Source organism: Calonectris borealis, chromosome 3, assembly GCF_964195595.1.
Source record: "Calonectris borealis chromosome 3, bCalBor7.hap1.2, whole genome shotgun sequence".
NCBI lineage: Eukaryota > Metazoa > Chordata > Aves > Procellariiformes > Procellariidae > Calonectris > Calonectris borealis.
The window spans coordinates 94,817,417-94,832,625 of NC_134314.1; the positions used below are offsets into that span (position 1 = coordinate 94,817,417).

Here is a 15,209-nt window from a genome sequence, read left to right on the forward strand (position 1 = left end):
GGAGGCTCTCTCCAGTGGTATTCCGATTTCTATAGACTAAAAGCAGCTACAACCCTTTTTGCAAAGGCTCATATATTTACTCTCTCCGATACAAATATATTCAATGGCACATTCATGTCTCTGAACTTAAAAGATACGTACTTTAATTCCTAATTATTCATTTAGAATCCAAACCCACAGGTCTAATGACTCAGTTTCTGGGGGTAGAGCAATTCATGTCATTCTGCAGTCACGGTGTACAGTCAGCCTAAAGAAAATGCTCCTGGAAATTTTTTTCTATTAGGTGGGAGGGTGAGATCAAGGGAGTTTTCAAGCAAGCAAACAGCAGGAAAACAGGCAATGAATACAGTTCAATCAGTTGTGGAAGACGTTCTGTTCAAAAAAATCTCTTGCTTTCACTAAGATGAAATATTAAGACTTTTTGCTCTAATCTATGTTTATATGTAATTTGATTACTGTACCAGTCACAGATTTCCTGGTGCTAAATAAAGAGATCATTGTCACCACCTTTAGCATTGCACAGTACAGGACGTGTTGCAGACCCTTGCCAAAGCTGTAGCTGTCACATAGTGAAACCTTGCTTCCCCACTCAAAGGGGCATCTTTCCCTTGGCTGCCTATGATCTGCCACAGACATGGCTGCAACTCAAAACACTTGTTCTTCTAGGCAGAACACAAAAAGGAAAAGATGACATAGTGCTAGCATTTCTGTCTCTAGGCAATGCAAGTAGTCTCCTCTGTCAGAAGATACCCTAGATGATCATGTTTATTATTGTTGTTTTTTAAGGCAAGCTATTCATCTTTGTACTATACATGCAGGAAAGCTGACAAAGAAAGACGAGATGCTGACCCTATATCTGTACAATGCAATATCACATAAATCACTAAATGCCTATTAGTTTTAAATTATGTAACGTTTGGGGTTTTTTTTAATTTGCTCTACACACTTGCCCATTATACAATTATCATTTCTTGGCAACCAAAAGTCTAGCTCACCTAACACACTATTTAATACTGAGACTTATTAAAAAGAATCTTCTGCTCAAGAATAAACACTAGCATAGTATTTAATATAGGAAAGTCAATTTTTTGCACTGACTTGAAAAGATGGTATGATTCACCAATTGAAAGAAAACAGAAAACGGTAAGATAGGAAGACAGAGACTATGAATTGAGAAACTATGCATTTTAGTTAATATATTCTTCTCTTACACCTTCATGTGGCCAAAGCTTCTGCTGCTACTTAAATTTAAGTTTAAAGTGGCATGAAAATGATGTAATTACATTTTCAATCACCTCTTTTAAGGAATCCAAGTACTGTGTCTTCCTGGTTTTCTACTTGAAATGCAATACTTAATTGAACATTAAAAACATCGAACTCAGAAGCATAAAACGACGAGTGTGGAAAGCTGCCAACTATACTTACTCAACTTGTTTCACACAGTGAGAACAATGCCAGACTTGCATTGTTGCTACTATCTGTAGCTAGCATATAGACAAAGCAGTACTTTTGTTTGGTTAGAGATTTGCCTGGATGTCTGATTTTAAACTTTACCTTCAAAGTTTTATAACCATCATAACAATGCCACAAGCCAAAACAAAAACACACAAACCAGAAATTGGCAGTTATAAACGAGCTTTCAAGTTCCACTTGCTCATCAGTCAGTTTGAAGAGGCAACTCTAACAGGCGGATGGCATCAAGCTAGTTCCTAGCAATACGTACCTATGTGCATGGTCTCTGTTGCGATCCAGTGCCTCCCCTGGGGTTTTAACCTTTGCTCACTGGTACTCTCAACTTCAGAACCCTTTCTCTTTTTTTTTTATTGTCACAGAGAATACAAATTAAGTCCCTGACAACATATTCTAAATTTACAAAGAACGGGAAGCCATTAAGACAAGTTTTTGTATGTCTGATTTTATGAAACAAAAAAACCTATTTACACTCAGAGAATCTGAAGTTGGCAAGAATATTTTTGTCTTCACCTGTGAACAGTCCCCCTCTCCAATCTATTTCTACATTAGCCAAAAGTTTGTTCTTCCTATAATTAGACATTCACTGTAGAAATAGCCCAATCCAGAACTTCAATCCAGATCTAAAAACATTCATTAATTCAACACTGTAAAGCAATATTCAGGTTACTGTACCCTATTATACACTCCATGTTCAAGTAAGAACTGGTACTAATTGTATAGTGAAAAGGAAACCTGGCTGACTTGAGATGATGGCTTTCTTCAATAAATGTTTTTGTTTTCACAATGAGGTGGATATGAGGAACCACATCTACTTCGACGACAAGCGAGGCTGCAATTAAATTTCTATTTTAATGTAAGTATGTACCTTTAATCTTACAATTTGATTATTACTATTATTATGCCTCCGAAATGTAGTATTTTCTGGAACTGCACTGCTGTATCTCGATGTATAATTCACACATTTAATTTTTAACATGCCCATTATATTGAAGTAAGAAGCCAAATGACAACTACTAAACTAGTCCCCTAATTATCGTCGTTTCCAAATGTCACATATTCTGAAGAAAATAACTGTGCTCAGCAAAGTTTCACTGTTGCCCTTAATTTAGAGAAAAATAAACCCTCTTACCGTATTGAACCAATCATGTAAGGCTGTGCTAGCTGTACTACAATAGCTCCGCTCCCAAGCTGATGGCACGTGTACCCAGAATCCCAATCATAGTTTTTTGTATCTCCATTCAACAAGGCATTGCGACTGCGACTTACACCCTCAATCACACTGGCACAGTCTGCAATTGTTGCAACGTTTTCAGTGGGAACTGTGAATTAAAACACAAAGAAGACAGACATACAGTCAGAAACAGTTCTGGTACCAATGGTCTTTATTTCTGGTAAAGAACTGAGAAAAAAAAAAAAAAGGATAAAAGTATGATCAATACAAGGAAATTTAACTCTTATTTAACATGAACTATGAAGCAGAATCAAGTGGTACAGATAATTTTTATAGCATTGATCCTGGAATAGCTTAGTAAATTAACAGATGGATTTCTGTCTTGGTGGTATGAAAGCATTCTTTTAATACAATTGGGAAAAAATTCTTGTCCAGTAAAACTTTGAAATTTTCAAACAATTTCTTCCTGTTTGCATGATGAAACCTCCCTCCCCTCCCCCCTGCCCTGCCTCCAAAAAAAAAAGAAAAAAGAAAAAAGAGAAAAAGAATCGAGAGAGAGAGAGGACTAAGTGGGAAATAGTTTAAAGCACTGATGTGGACTGTGGAAAGTCAGGACTCAAAGCCTTTGCAAGCAGGGCTTGAAGTCTTACAGCTCAGGAGACTATTCTCGACACATACCTATGGGTACTTCTGACAGTATCTCTGACTGTGATTAGAAATTGCACCCCAGAATTTAGAAAATGAAAGTGCTTTTTAATACTTATAAAATTCTTCAATACAAGTATTGGACTACTTGTCCCCCCAAAAAGGAAGGAGAGCCCAACAGGTTTGCCACACAGATGGAACAGCAAGTGCAGAAGTATTTCGTATTCAGTCAAGAGTCACAAAAATGATATGACTGAATGCCACAAAAAACATATTATAATATCCCAACAGCAAAAGAAAAGAAACTACTTAAAACCCATCCCTTTGAAAAAAGGAAGGCCAAAACACAGGATAATGATTTTCCCTCAGGAGATAGTGATGGAATTATACAGTACTTTCCCCGTCCCCTCGCCCCCCATGTTAATTTCATCACAGATCTTTACTGGATAATTCTTTTTTCTATCCTATATGTAGCCACAAAAAATGCCAGCAGTAGCCTGCTATGCCAAAGAAAGTCAAAGGTATTACTGCACAATATCGAATCTGCCTTCTTTCATTCATCTTATATGCAGTTACTTGAATATTACAGGGAAAATGAGCAAGTTAGGGAACTCAAAGAATTTTCAAATTCGTAAAAGCATTCCTGAGAAAACCATGACAAGAGGAACGCAGTCTCAGTTAAAAAAACGTAAGATTACAATTCTAATTGCACAGGTCAGTGCTAACTGCTACCTTGTGCTGCAACATCTATAATGAACTCTTTCTTTCACCTCTACAACCCCTCTTGCAATCAGCGTACATATCCAACACTGTGGTCCATGTGTTAGCATCATCCAACTTCAGCTCTTCCTTCTCCCTGGCACACCCAAAATTGAATGCTCTAGCTTGGAAACTGCTGTTATTAACCAAATTAGATAAAGGATAATAAATTTTAGAAGCAGGAGAACATTACATACTCAGCAATAAAAAAAGTGTTGTATTGGGAGTTATTCTTCTTTAGCAAAGGACATAACTTTAGTGTTGGTTTCTAGAAAACTTTCCAAGGAGAGGAATGCTCTTCTTGTACTTAGTCCTGCTCAATCTGACTCAAATCCAATGCCAAATAGTTTCCTCCTTCCTTCCAAAATTCACAGCGTAGTTAGAGCTCGGCATAATTTCAGCAATTTCATCAGAGATCAAGACAACAGCAGCTCCTCTGGGAGCACACTGTAAGAAGGAGGTGTATTTTCTTGTGCATAGAGTACTTTTCCAGCAATGTTTTACAAGTGCTTCAACACTTGTTTTTGGAATTACCTATTATTTCCCTTTGTTAACATTTAATCAAGTATGGTACTTTCTTTCTGTTTGTAATTCAGAGAGAATCCCTTTTTGAACGTCACCTTCCAGCAAGATGACAGATGAACATGGGGGAAAAAAAAAAAGGTATTTAAGACACCGTAGTCAGGTCCAGCACTTTGCTAAAAAGCCCAGTTTTTAGCTAACCTCCTCAATTTTTCACACACGTATGTCTTTCTATTCTCTTTCTCAATCAAAAAATTAACAAGGGTGAAAAATGATGCTCTCTGAACATGTAAAAATCAAGGTTGCCTGTTGAGCCTTTGGTTTTTTTGGGAAAAATGTTAAAAGCATTGATTGTTTTATCTAAATGATAACAAAAATTCTTTTAGCACAGGCTGTATATTAAAAAAAAGCTAAGTTTTTGTGTGTCAACTCTGATGAAGGACAACCAATCTGTGTGGGAATGCAATTTAAAAGAGAGAGGAAGAAATAAGTTACCAAAAATTATCTGAATGACAATGAGCAATTTAACAAAATTTCCAAATTCACAATATCTCATACCAAAGATTATTGTTCTTTTTCTGGTTTTCAATAAACAAGCCAAAACAAGAACGGCACAAAAAAATTAGAAATACAGAAGACGTACAACCAAGACTATTTGAATTTTCATGAGAAAACAAATGATGTATAGTACAGATGCAAATGTACCATTTTAAGCCCACTGCACACTGATAACTTAATTACATACTTTTAATAGTTGTCTGTGAAATATGTATTTAAAATACTACGACATCTGAAAATGGCTGAAAATATAGCTATGTGAAATTTCAGAGCTAATTGTAAGAGTCTCCAGCACCCAAAAGAGAGATAATTTTCCACGAAGAGCTAGGATTCTGTGTTTTAAGTGTGCTAGTGGTCTCAGGAGCATGATCTTAAGAAAACCACCAACCAACAAAACACCATAAAACACACGGGAAAAAAATGCAAGCTTGTTGCCAAGTAATAATCCAAGGCAGTGGAAAGGCAACGGTTTCTGAAAAATCTACTGCACTATCAAACGTACCATCACCTCTGTTTGCTCATAAAAAATTACTAAAACCAGCACATTATTATTCTAGAAACCTGATTCCCTATTACTGAAAAGAGGCATTCAGAAATTCCCAGATTCTTATGGGGGAGCAGGTGGCAGACATTAGAAGTACTTCACTGGGAACAATCTGAATAAAGCAAAAAGACTAACAACGCAAACTAAGAGTACTGGCATCAAAATCAAGTTTGTTTTGGCTTCCTTTTCTTCCCCTCTGCCCTGGCAGTAAGGGAACTTCTTTGAGTATCCATTTTATATAGGCATTGAAGCATCTTCTGTATATTGCTGCTTTTTGTAGGAAGAGGAAACTACTGAAATCTAGGTTAAAAAAAACAGGTAAAAGATGAAGTGTCAAAATCACTGTTCACGTTGAGGCTCTATGGCATATTCTGGACACCCTCTGAGCTAGGTAAGGCATTAGTTGAACACAGTACAGCTCAGCTCATCCAATATTTTACCTGCATGCCCTCTGAGCATCATCCTGTTCCTTCACACGTTTAGATTTCTGCACTAATCCATGACCTCCTAAGAAGATGTTACCCTGATTAGTCAAACTCCTTAACAACCGCACAGAAACTTAGTGTGTTTTTAATATAACGGTTAATTAGAAAGTGATTCTAACTAATTGCAGTGTGCAGAAGGTGCCATACTGTTCCTTCTCTCTAGGGGGGTTTGCCACTCCCTATTTTGAATGTTCATTATCATCTTTTATATCCGCTTGATAAATTTATTAAAAATACCATCTGGTGGGGACTCTGCTCTGTGCTGTATTTTCAAATCTTCTGGTTCTCTTCCTTCTTCCCATTAGAATTTCTGCTTCAATTTAGGTCACTTGTTTACAAAAACATACTGCCAAAACCACCAGTCTTGTTTCTATTTTTGTTTCTTTTTTTTAATCCACCAGCAATCCAGCTTTTACAGTAACCAATGTTGTAAGAGAAAACAAAAGAGGGGATTACAAATACGGAAATTCTTTGTTTCCACTGTTCATACAGCAGTTTTGCTCTGACAAATCTGATTTGCTTTTATGGAACAGAAAAGATGGGTATTAGCAAAGCATACACATTCTGTAAGCAAACAAAAGGAGAAGATGATTGCGGTTACAGGACAGCAGCATCAAAATATTTATTAAAACTTACTTTCTTGTCTCCTGGTCTTATGCTGCAGTATGGAGTAATGAACAGCTTGGCAGTATATTTAATTCTAGTAATAGTCTTTTTACCAAGGATTGTCATTTTCAAGGCATGGCCTAAGGGCCACCTATACTGGCTATATTTAAAGATAAGACACATACATTATTCAACTGTCCTCAGAGATGCCCCAGGAGAAAAATGTACCAGGAGTATGTGGTAGCCTCAGTCATATTTATTTATCACTCCTTAAGCTTTTTTTTTTTTTCTTCTTTCTCTTTACTTGATTTTCCATAGGATTTTTTTTTCCCTGAAGTACTCAGAAAAAAATTAACACAGCTGTTGTTAACTGGCTTCCATATCTGAGTGTAAAGTACTTCCTTTCATCTCCCAGTCTGGACAGGTCAAATTTTGTTTTCTGTCCATCCACTGTAACTTCACTGCAATCAATTGGCTAACATGGGGGAAAAAAATGTCAGAAAATCCTGAAACAACTCTTTGCAACACAGGAAGGAACAGAACAGAGTTCCTGCACCCGCTCACAAAAGCAGCCATTAATGAACCTTAATTCAATTACTAAAATAAACATACAGAGAGACAGCAGATCTACTAACTAGTCTTACTTTATAGAAAGGCAGTAATTTAAAGCAATATGGACTGTTGAATATACTTATATGCACTCTAGGCAACAGTCAGCCAAAGGTTCTCAGCTAAAGTGTCGTCACTGAACACAACCGTTCATTTTACTGAATTCTCTTAAGACACTTACAAAACCATCACTTTGTGAAGAAACTATAAACAAGAAATTATACTGGAAGAAATAAATTTTTGTTTTAGTTAATACGAAGAAGTGATTTTTCTCTCATGCTGACAGCTGTTGAATGCTCAGCTTTCAATCTCTCAATTTTTAACCATAGATTTGCATTCCTTCTCTACTTGAACATCTACTGAGCTTTCATTATTTTCCACATGCCAAAAGATTTGTTAAGTCTATTCTTTATTCAGTATATGAATTAGCACTTGTTTATTTGCTACATGGTAGCAAATATTAAGTCTAGAGACTTTTTAGCTAATTAAAAGTATAGTCACAAAGTCCTGTCTCCCCTTCCACATACTCTTTCTTATTTTCTTGAGCTGAAACTTGCTGATGACATTGCTACATTTCATTTGAATCTTCAATCAAGAAATCAATCAAGAACTCAAGAAATATCAACTTCAAACAAATACCAACAGCATTTCTGCCTGTTTCAGTGAAAAGCTTTCTGCAAGCCATATTTAGCTGGAGAAGAAAACCCCACTAATATTTGTCAATGTCCAACTGTCAGTTTGGATTAGAATAACTTCAGAGAAGGATGATTTTTTAGTTGATATCTGCTAGAGCTCGTGATTTCTGATCCAATAAAATAGGACTAAAGCATTCAAGTCACTAGAACTGGCCATACTTTTAATTGCCAACAAATTGGTTGGCTACAGGGATCTTCCATTAAACATTCTGCCTGAAGAAGGCTTTCAAAAATAGTAATTTTTTCAGAAGAGCCCTAGGAAGTATGCATCCTTCGTTGCAGCACTGGAAACAGGAAGAAAAGGAAAAAAGAAAAAAAAAAAAGTAACTGGAACCATATGAACAGATCTCTGCTGAAGAATGGGTAGCAGTAACTAAACCAACCATGTGGCTGTTCTTTCCTGTAGAAAGAGGAAAAAAAAAAAAATCCCTGCAGTATTTAGATAATTTTCAAATTTTCATTATTTCCTAAGGCTATGCTTGCAGCAGAGCTGACTTACATTGCTGGGGAAAGAAGGCTAACCTTTAAAAAAGAGAAGAAATAAAATACGATAGCTTTGTTTGGAGTCAACATTAAACTAGACACAAAAATAGCATCTCTCACTGCTTGGAGAGAGACAGAACAATCTTTTACAAAGCTGAAACACACACTAGGAAACTGATATGACTGGTTTCTCTCTGTTATACATTTAAATTTTCTTTTTTTTTCAATAATTGCCAGGGAGTAAGAGACAAGTGAATGATTATTTATTCATTTCATTTTCTCCCTTTTAAAACAAGTTCTCCTAAGGCATTGAACAGCACACAAACGAAGGTTCACAATGATTCGTAAGTACTGAACAGCATTCCCCAGAGAGCGACCGAGGACATTCCAGCGTTTTATATCCAACTCCTGCTCTTCAGTCATTATTCACTGTTCTCCCTTTCTTGTGCAACGTACAAGTTACAAGATAGTCGATAGACTGAGAGAGACTACAGATAAACACAACTTCATATAAAGCCTTCCACATTGCACTCCCTATGACCTTAACCAGGCTCAAAATAGGATGGTAGGATGGTCAAACCCAGATGCTTGCATAGTCCCTGACTGGCCCTCAGCACTGAGTACTGATTAAAGGACTAAGCGAGGTTATAATTTTTTTCCCTTTGAGGCAGATAAGAGGAATTGCTTCCTATATTTAGGTGGGGAAAAAAACCCCAAACCCAAAACAGGCATTGCACAGAAACAGCCCCTTACCCACTGTTGCAGCTTCTTGCCACTGGGCAGATCAGAAGCTTTTACAAAACATCACATCACACTGGGTACCGCTTCTGCCTCCAAAGGAGTACGTCTCTTGCTTGTGAAAATTTTCATTTGTTTTGGATTCTAGATTAAATATTAATGACTAAAGACCATTCAAAAATTCCAGAAGCGGAAGTTCATTAAAAGCAAACACTATACTTTTGAGATTTAAAAAATATTTACATCTCTGTTAATGAAACAGTTATGTCAGTCTCATGATTCTAATACGTAGAACTGTTCACTTGCTTACACATTTAGAGATAATACTATACCACAAGGAAAATTACATCTCAACCCTAACATCTGCGTTGATACGATTGAATTAATTTCTGTCACCTCATTTCACAAGACAATAAAGCGTAAACCAACACTAAAACACCAGACAGTGCTAAAAAGAGCATTTCCTGCTACTTTTACTTCAAAACTGCTACTCAACTACCAATGGGTCATGTCAGTACTGCATCCAGTATTGTATAAAGTAACTGTATAAATAATCTTCCATATTAACTTTTAAATATAATACGTCAAGTTAATAATTTGTCATGAAAATCTTGTATGCAAAAACACAGCAACATAAAATTGCTGTTATCATGAAACAGCACTTTGTTTTTATTATTTGTTTACCAGCCTTCTAATCTTCACTTTATAGCAGTGACAGCCATTACATAGATTAGGCTTCATGAAAATTAAATAATTACTCTTAAATCTCCACATAAGATTTCTAAACAAATCCCCCAGTGGCCTTATTTCTTTCAAATGAGGTTTCAAATGACAAACTCTTTGCATATTATCTTCAGTGTTGTTTTGGTGGAAGTAAGGGTCACAAAGTCTTTCCAAAAGAACAATATGGCCTTCAAGGGCTGACCAACGTTTCATTTTTTTAATAAAACAGGTTATAGAAACAGCAGCTGTGTTTGTTCTAACCTAATTTAATACCGTATTTAACACCATACTGCATAACCCAGTAGTATTACCTAATACTGCTTCTCAAGGGTTGAGGATGAAAGCTTCTATACCCAGTCAAGCTTAAAAGCAACCTACTCTGATTACTGCACTTTCATATATTTCGTGAAGCTTTCTTAACTGCTTTCAGTTCACCTTACCCTATCCAGCCACTGCAGAAATAGAAACAAACATTACAAATCCTCATTAGAGCAATAAAATAAATTTGTGCCAACTACCCCATTGGCAGTCACACAGATTTTTTACAGAAGTGGAACTGGGACAGTCTGCTTGACCAAGGGAGCCAGATAACATTCTGCCTTACTGTAACTATCACAGGTATATAAAACGAAGCACTAAATGAATATAAGGTCACTTTGCTGGATCAAAGCTATTGAGAGTACTTTTGAATAGGTAACGTTGATGGCCATAAATTCTGGTGGAACAGCCTTTGTGCCCCTGCACCATTTCACAACAGGACTGCCCTCAACTAGTCCCAAAATCTTTCCATTTGTCCCTTTCTCACCATAAATTCTGCAAGGTCATGTATCCAGTTGTTGCTGCCTCATTTACAATGTGGTAGTTGGTCCACATCCCTCTTTCAATTAACTATTCACTGAATTCTTACTCTTTTAATTTTCTATTAATTGTATTGCCTACCATCCCTTCAATATAAAAAGCTCTACAGGCCGCTCTTTGCTTATTGTAGATCATTTCAAATGATTTACATGTACAACAGCTTGATTTACCCATACTGAATGATAGCATAGTTCCACTAATCACCATGAACAACAGATACTTACTATTATGTAGCCCAAACCCTATTTACCTGTAAGATTCTCTAACTACAAAAAAAAATTTCATAAACGGATAAATTTTAATAAAGCCATATAAAGTCTCCATCCCCAGATTTTCTTTGAAACTCATGAAATGCTGAAACAGATCAAATAGTCCGTCTCACCAAAATGCTCACTAAACCACAAAATATCATAGAGTATCTGAAAGACAAGTCAATTACAGTACAAGTACACTTCCACGAACATACATGGATTCACTACCTTGTCTACTGTTACAACCAAACAATATTTGAGTAAACAAAAAAAAAAGGAAAGCAAATATGTTATTTGAGTCCTAAATTAAGCATTTGCTAAATAAGACTGATAATCTTAAATCAAATATATATACATATACGCATCACTTACGTGCACGCAGTAACTCTGACTCTGTATGAAGCTTTTAAAAGTTCATAGCTGGCAGTGCTAAATATGAAATTTAGCTCAAAGGTTTTGTTAAACTTGACATATTTTGTTTCTCCCCTAACTAGCTTACTGAAGGTAGATGTTTTCTTTAAACACAGTTCTTCCTTACTGCTTATTCTATTTTCTTGTCAATAGCAATTGCAATACTACTGGCAAACTCCCTAAAACAAAGCAAAAACTTTCTATTTGCATTATGGGACAGCTTGTACACTTTGGGGCTATGTAACATAAAAATTAGTAAAGTGTGATTTGTCGGGCTACTTATTCTATGCTTCTAAAAAAAATTGTGAAATTACACAGCAAACCTCATGAGATCAGGTGTAACCACGCGATGCCTTTGTATAACAGATGGGGAACAGGCTGAAGGAGTTGGGTTCCAGTTTTTCACAGCTAAATATTACAGTTTTCTCAGAAAAAAATTTAAAAGAAATAAGTCTTACTAAAATCTTCCCTCTCATTCCTTTTTGAAAACTGTTTTCCCTTCCATCTACCATAGGTGCACACTTAAAATTTAAATATATGTTTAAAACCAGCATGAACTCAGAATTTTTCTGAAATTCTCAATTTCATGCCAGAAGTAACAAACTGCGGGAAATCCCTCCTAGACAACTACTAAAAGGTGCACAAAATTCTTCCCAATGAATTTCAGGATCTCACTTGCGTGAGTTTATATGGAAGAAAGCACAGAAATCACCTGTTTGGACTATTAAAAAAAAATTCAATATTAAATCTTACTTTGACATAGTTTATCATTCAGTATTGTTGGCCTGTTGGGGATTTCTACCTTAAGTAATGCAATACGATGTAGATACTTGAATCAGTATTATATAAGCTGTCCGGAGCTGCAGAGGTAACAGAGCTCCACCAACGTGGCGTTCTGAGAACAAGGGTAGCCAGTATAACGTCTTAGCCATGGCTAAGCGTGTCTATGACTCTTTAGGGGAAAATCAACACATGAGCGTTTACTTTCAGCAGTTGAAACCAGGCTGTATAAGAGGCCCTAAATGCCCAAATTCATCTTCACTGCAATAAATAGCTCTGGTTACTCCACCCTTGTTACAGAATTCAGGCTAACCTAGCAGGAGGCAAGAGCAACCATACTATGACATGCAAAGAAAAATCAGATTAGCAGCACATAGTGACTCAATTACCAGTGGCTTTGTCAGCAGCAGTTGATTTAATTTGAACTTTAGCATTCCTGCAGCATCACTAATTAATCCACAGAACTGGAATTTCAAAGAAGGTGCAAGGACTGGCCAACTAATTCTATGCTTACAACATTGTTTAAGTCAAGTTAGAGATTTCTGCGTGGAAACAGACGTAGAGTAAGAGTGCAGTGATGGCCAGTCTTAAAAGGCATGCGTTTGCAACAGTTCATGTAAAAGGAAAACAGTTTTATCTCTTACCTATCAGACCTTTCTCAAGAGTAAAGGTTTTGTTCGTGAACATGCATTCAAATGCCACAATATGGAAAACTTTGTTCACTGTGTTGTGGGTCCCAACAATTCGAATATACCTATGGGGGGGAAGAGGGGGGAGAGGAAAAAAAAAAAAGGTAAGTAGCACAAGTTAAGCATGACAAACTTCTATGCACTAAAATATAAATGACTCAGTTGGACTATATTGTGCAGACCTGTAAGAACTGAGTAACCATTAAAAAAATAAAACTAAAATAAGAAAAGGAGTAAAAAGAGTATAAATTTCACAGCAAACTTGCATCTACTCAGGATGCTGGCTCCAGTACAATTTAAGGAAAAAAAAAAAATTTAAAGAGCTGTGAAATCTATCAAAAATCTTTCTGGACTAATTTGCCAAGAAAAGCAAAATGAAGGACTTTCTGGTTCAGAAATGGTCTTTTAGTGCAAATGTGTGCTCATGGAGGCTTTAAATAATAATAATAATAATAAAAAAATCCCTTTACCAACTACTTTTGACCACAATGAAAGATTTCATACAGCCAGGACAAACGCAACAAATCAGTGAGGCTTCTCTGCAGAAGCCAAAAATTAATCCATTTTAATATGGCTGTTTCTAATTGTAACACTGGATGTACAGGATATCAATGTCTTTGTTGGTGTATCTTTTATTAATTAAAAAAAAAAAAATCTGAACAGTCAAATGTTATGAAACAAAGCTAGCTCTGGGTTTCATTCCTGGTTATATAACTTACATTTCTAGACTTTAATTGAAAATCAAATAGAGCTGTTCTTGAACACTGTGACCTATTCACCTTCTGTATTACCTTGGAGGCTTCACCATCTATAAACAGCCATTAACCTTGATTCAGTCCAATTCCCACATTTTCTGAAGAGATCCAACAGTTCTTACTATAAATTTTGAAAAATCCTACATGGAATATTGTGTACCATCTCAATAAATGTTGAACAAGTGACACAGAAAACTATCTAAAACAAATACCATTTCCCCACAAAATGCGTTACCCACACTGCAGAAAGCTTTGTATTAAATGAACTAATTTCAATCAAGAAGATTCAGAATGTATGAATCTTAGGTAATATCCCTGGACTGCGGTATAAAACAACCTTTCACTCACGTAGTATAATTATAGTTCCAACATAATGGCCGTTCACCAACAGCATTATTTTGGCTTGTATTCTTCATCATACCAAGTTGAAAAGACACACGGGTTTTAGTCCCGAGATTTTTTTTTTAAACAATAAAAAAACCTCATTGCTATTTACCGTACTAATGTTCAATCTCCTCCTAAACTTCAAGACTTGAGTGCCTTATGAAAGAGGTCTTATAAGCAAGCCTCAATGACTGTTATTACTGATATTTGTGTCTTTACCATAAATAGAAAAAATCTGCTAGAAAAATAATTTTAAAAAATCTACCTATAACATGCAAATGACTGCAAGAGACACCTAAGTTACCTGAATATCATGACATCACTAAAATTGCCAGTTTTTGACCTCTGCTCCTTTTAACTTATATAATAGTTTCATTTAAAAAAACTACTATATATTTTGATTAAAATTACAAAACTGATATACAATATGCTCAAAGTTTCACTTTAAAAAAATATTTCAATTATCATGACTTGAAACAAAAAGAATGATATGCTATTCCCTAATTAACATTAACTCACAGATCAATTATCACAGTAGCAAATTTCCTGCAAGTTGTTCTATGTAGAAAAAGTAAAAGTTGCAAAACTGGAGCAAATACTTATTTTTCATAAAGAAGGTGAACCTGTATTTTAAGAATAAGGCAGAACTTAGCCCTTGCTATGTAATTGTGCCAAGTGCCTGCAAAAAGCATCACAGGAATCTTGGCTGACAGTCAGGGAAACAGCAGTTCTTTCCCCAGACTCGCCCTTGTGAACCAGTCAGTTGCTGCAAAGTGATAGATGAAATGCCATATTTTGGGATTCACATTATGAAGGCAAAACCGCACCAGCCTCAGTTTTTCTTAACGTGCCGAGGATAATTTGCAGCGCTTTTGCAAGTGACGCACAGTCAGGTACAGTCATAGCAAAAGCACAGTAGACACAGAGGAGCAAGACCCCAAGGTTTCTACTCACAAAGCTGGCCTTCTACAAAACTGACACTGAAGATCCACTGAAAAGACTAAAATCAAATTATTCAGGGGATCTAACAGTTTGCTTTGTTCAGAGAAAGTCGACCTGAAATTTGAAAG

General features: G+C 36.1%; 1 protein-coding gene across 3 annotated transcripts in view; it reads right to left on the minus strand.

Annotated features, from left to right (window-relative positions):
• BTBD9 (BTB domain containing 9) overlaps positions 1-15,209 on the minus strand; it is a 130,292-nt gene that overhangs the window by 35,059 nt on the left and 80,024 nt on the right. For all 3 annotated transcript variants that reach the window (XM_075146799.1, XM_075146798.1, XM_075146800.1), the window contains 2 exons: positions 12,956-13,065; positions 2,603-2,792 (listed from right to left, as the gene is read on the minus strand). In XM_075146799.1, coding sequence (XP_075002900.1) covers positions 2,603-2,792; positions 12,956-13,065 — 300 coding nt within the window. The remainder of the gene's footprint in view (positions 1-2,602; positions 2,793-12,955; positions 13,066-15,209) is intronic.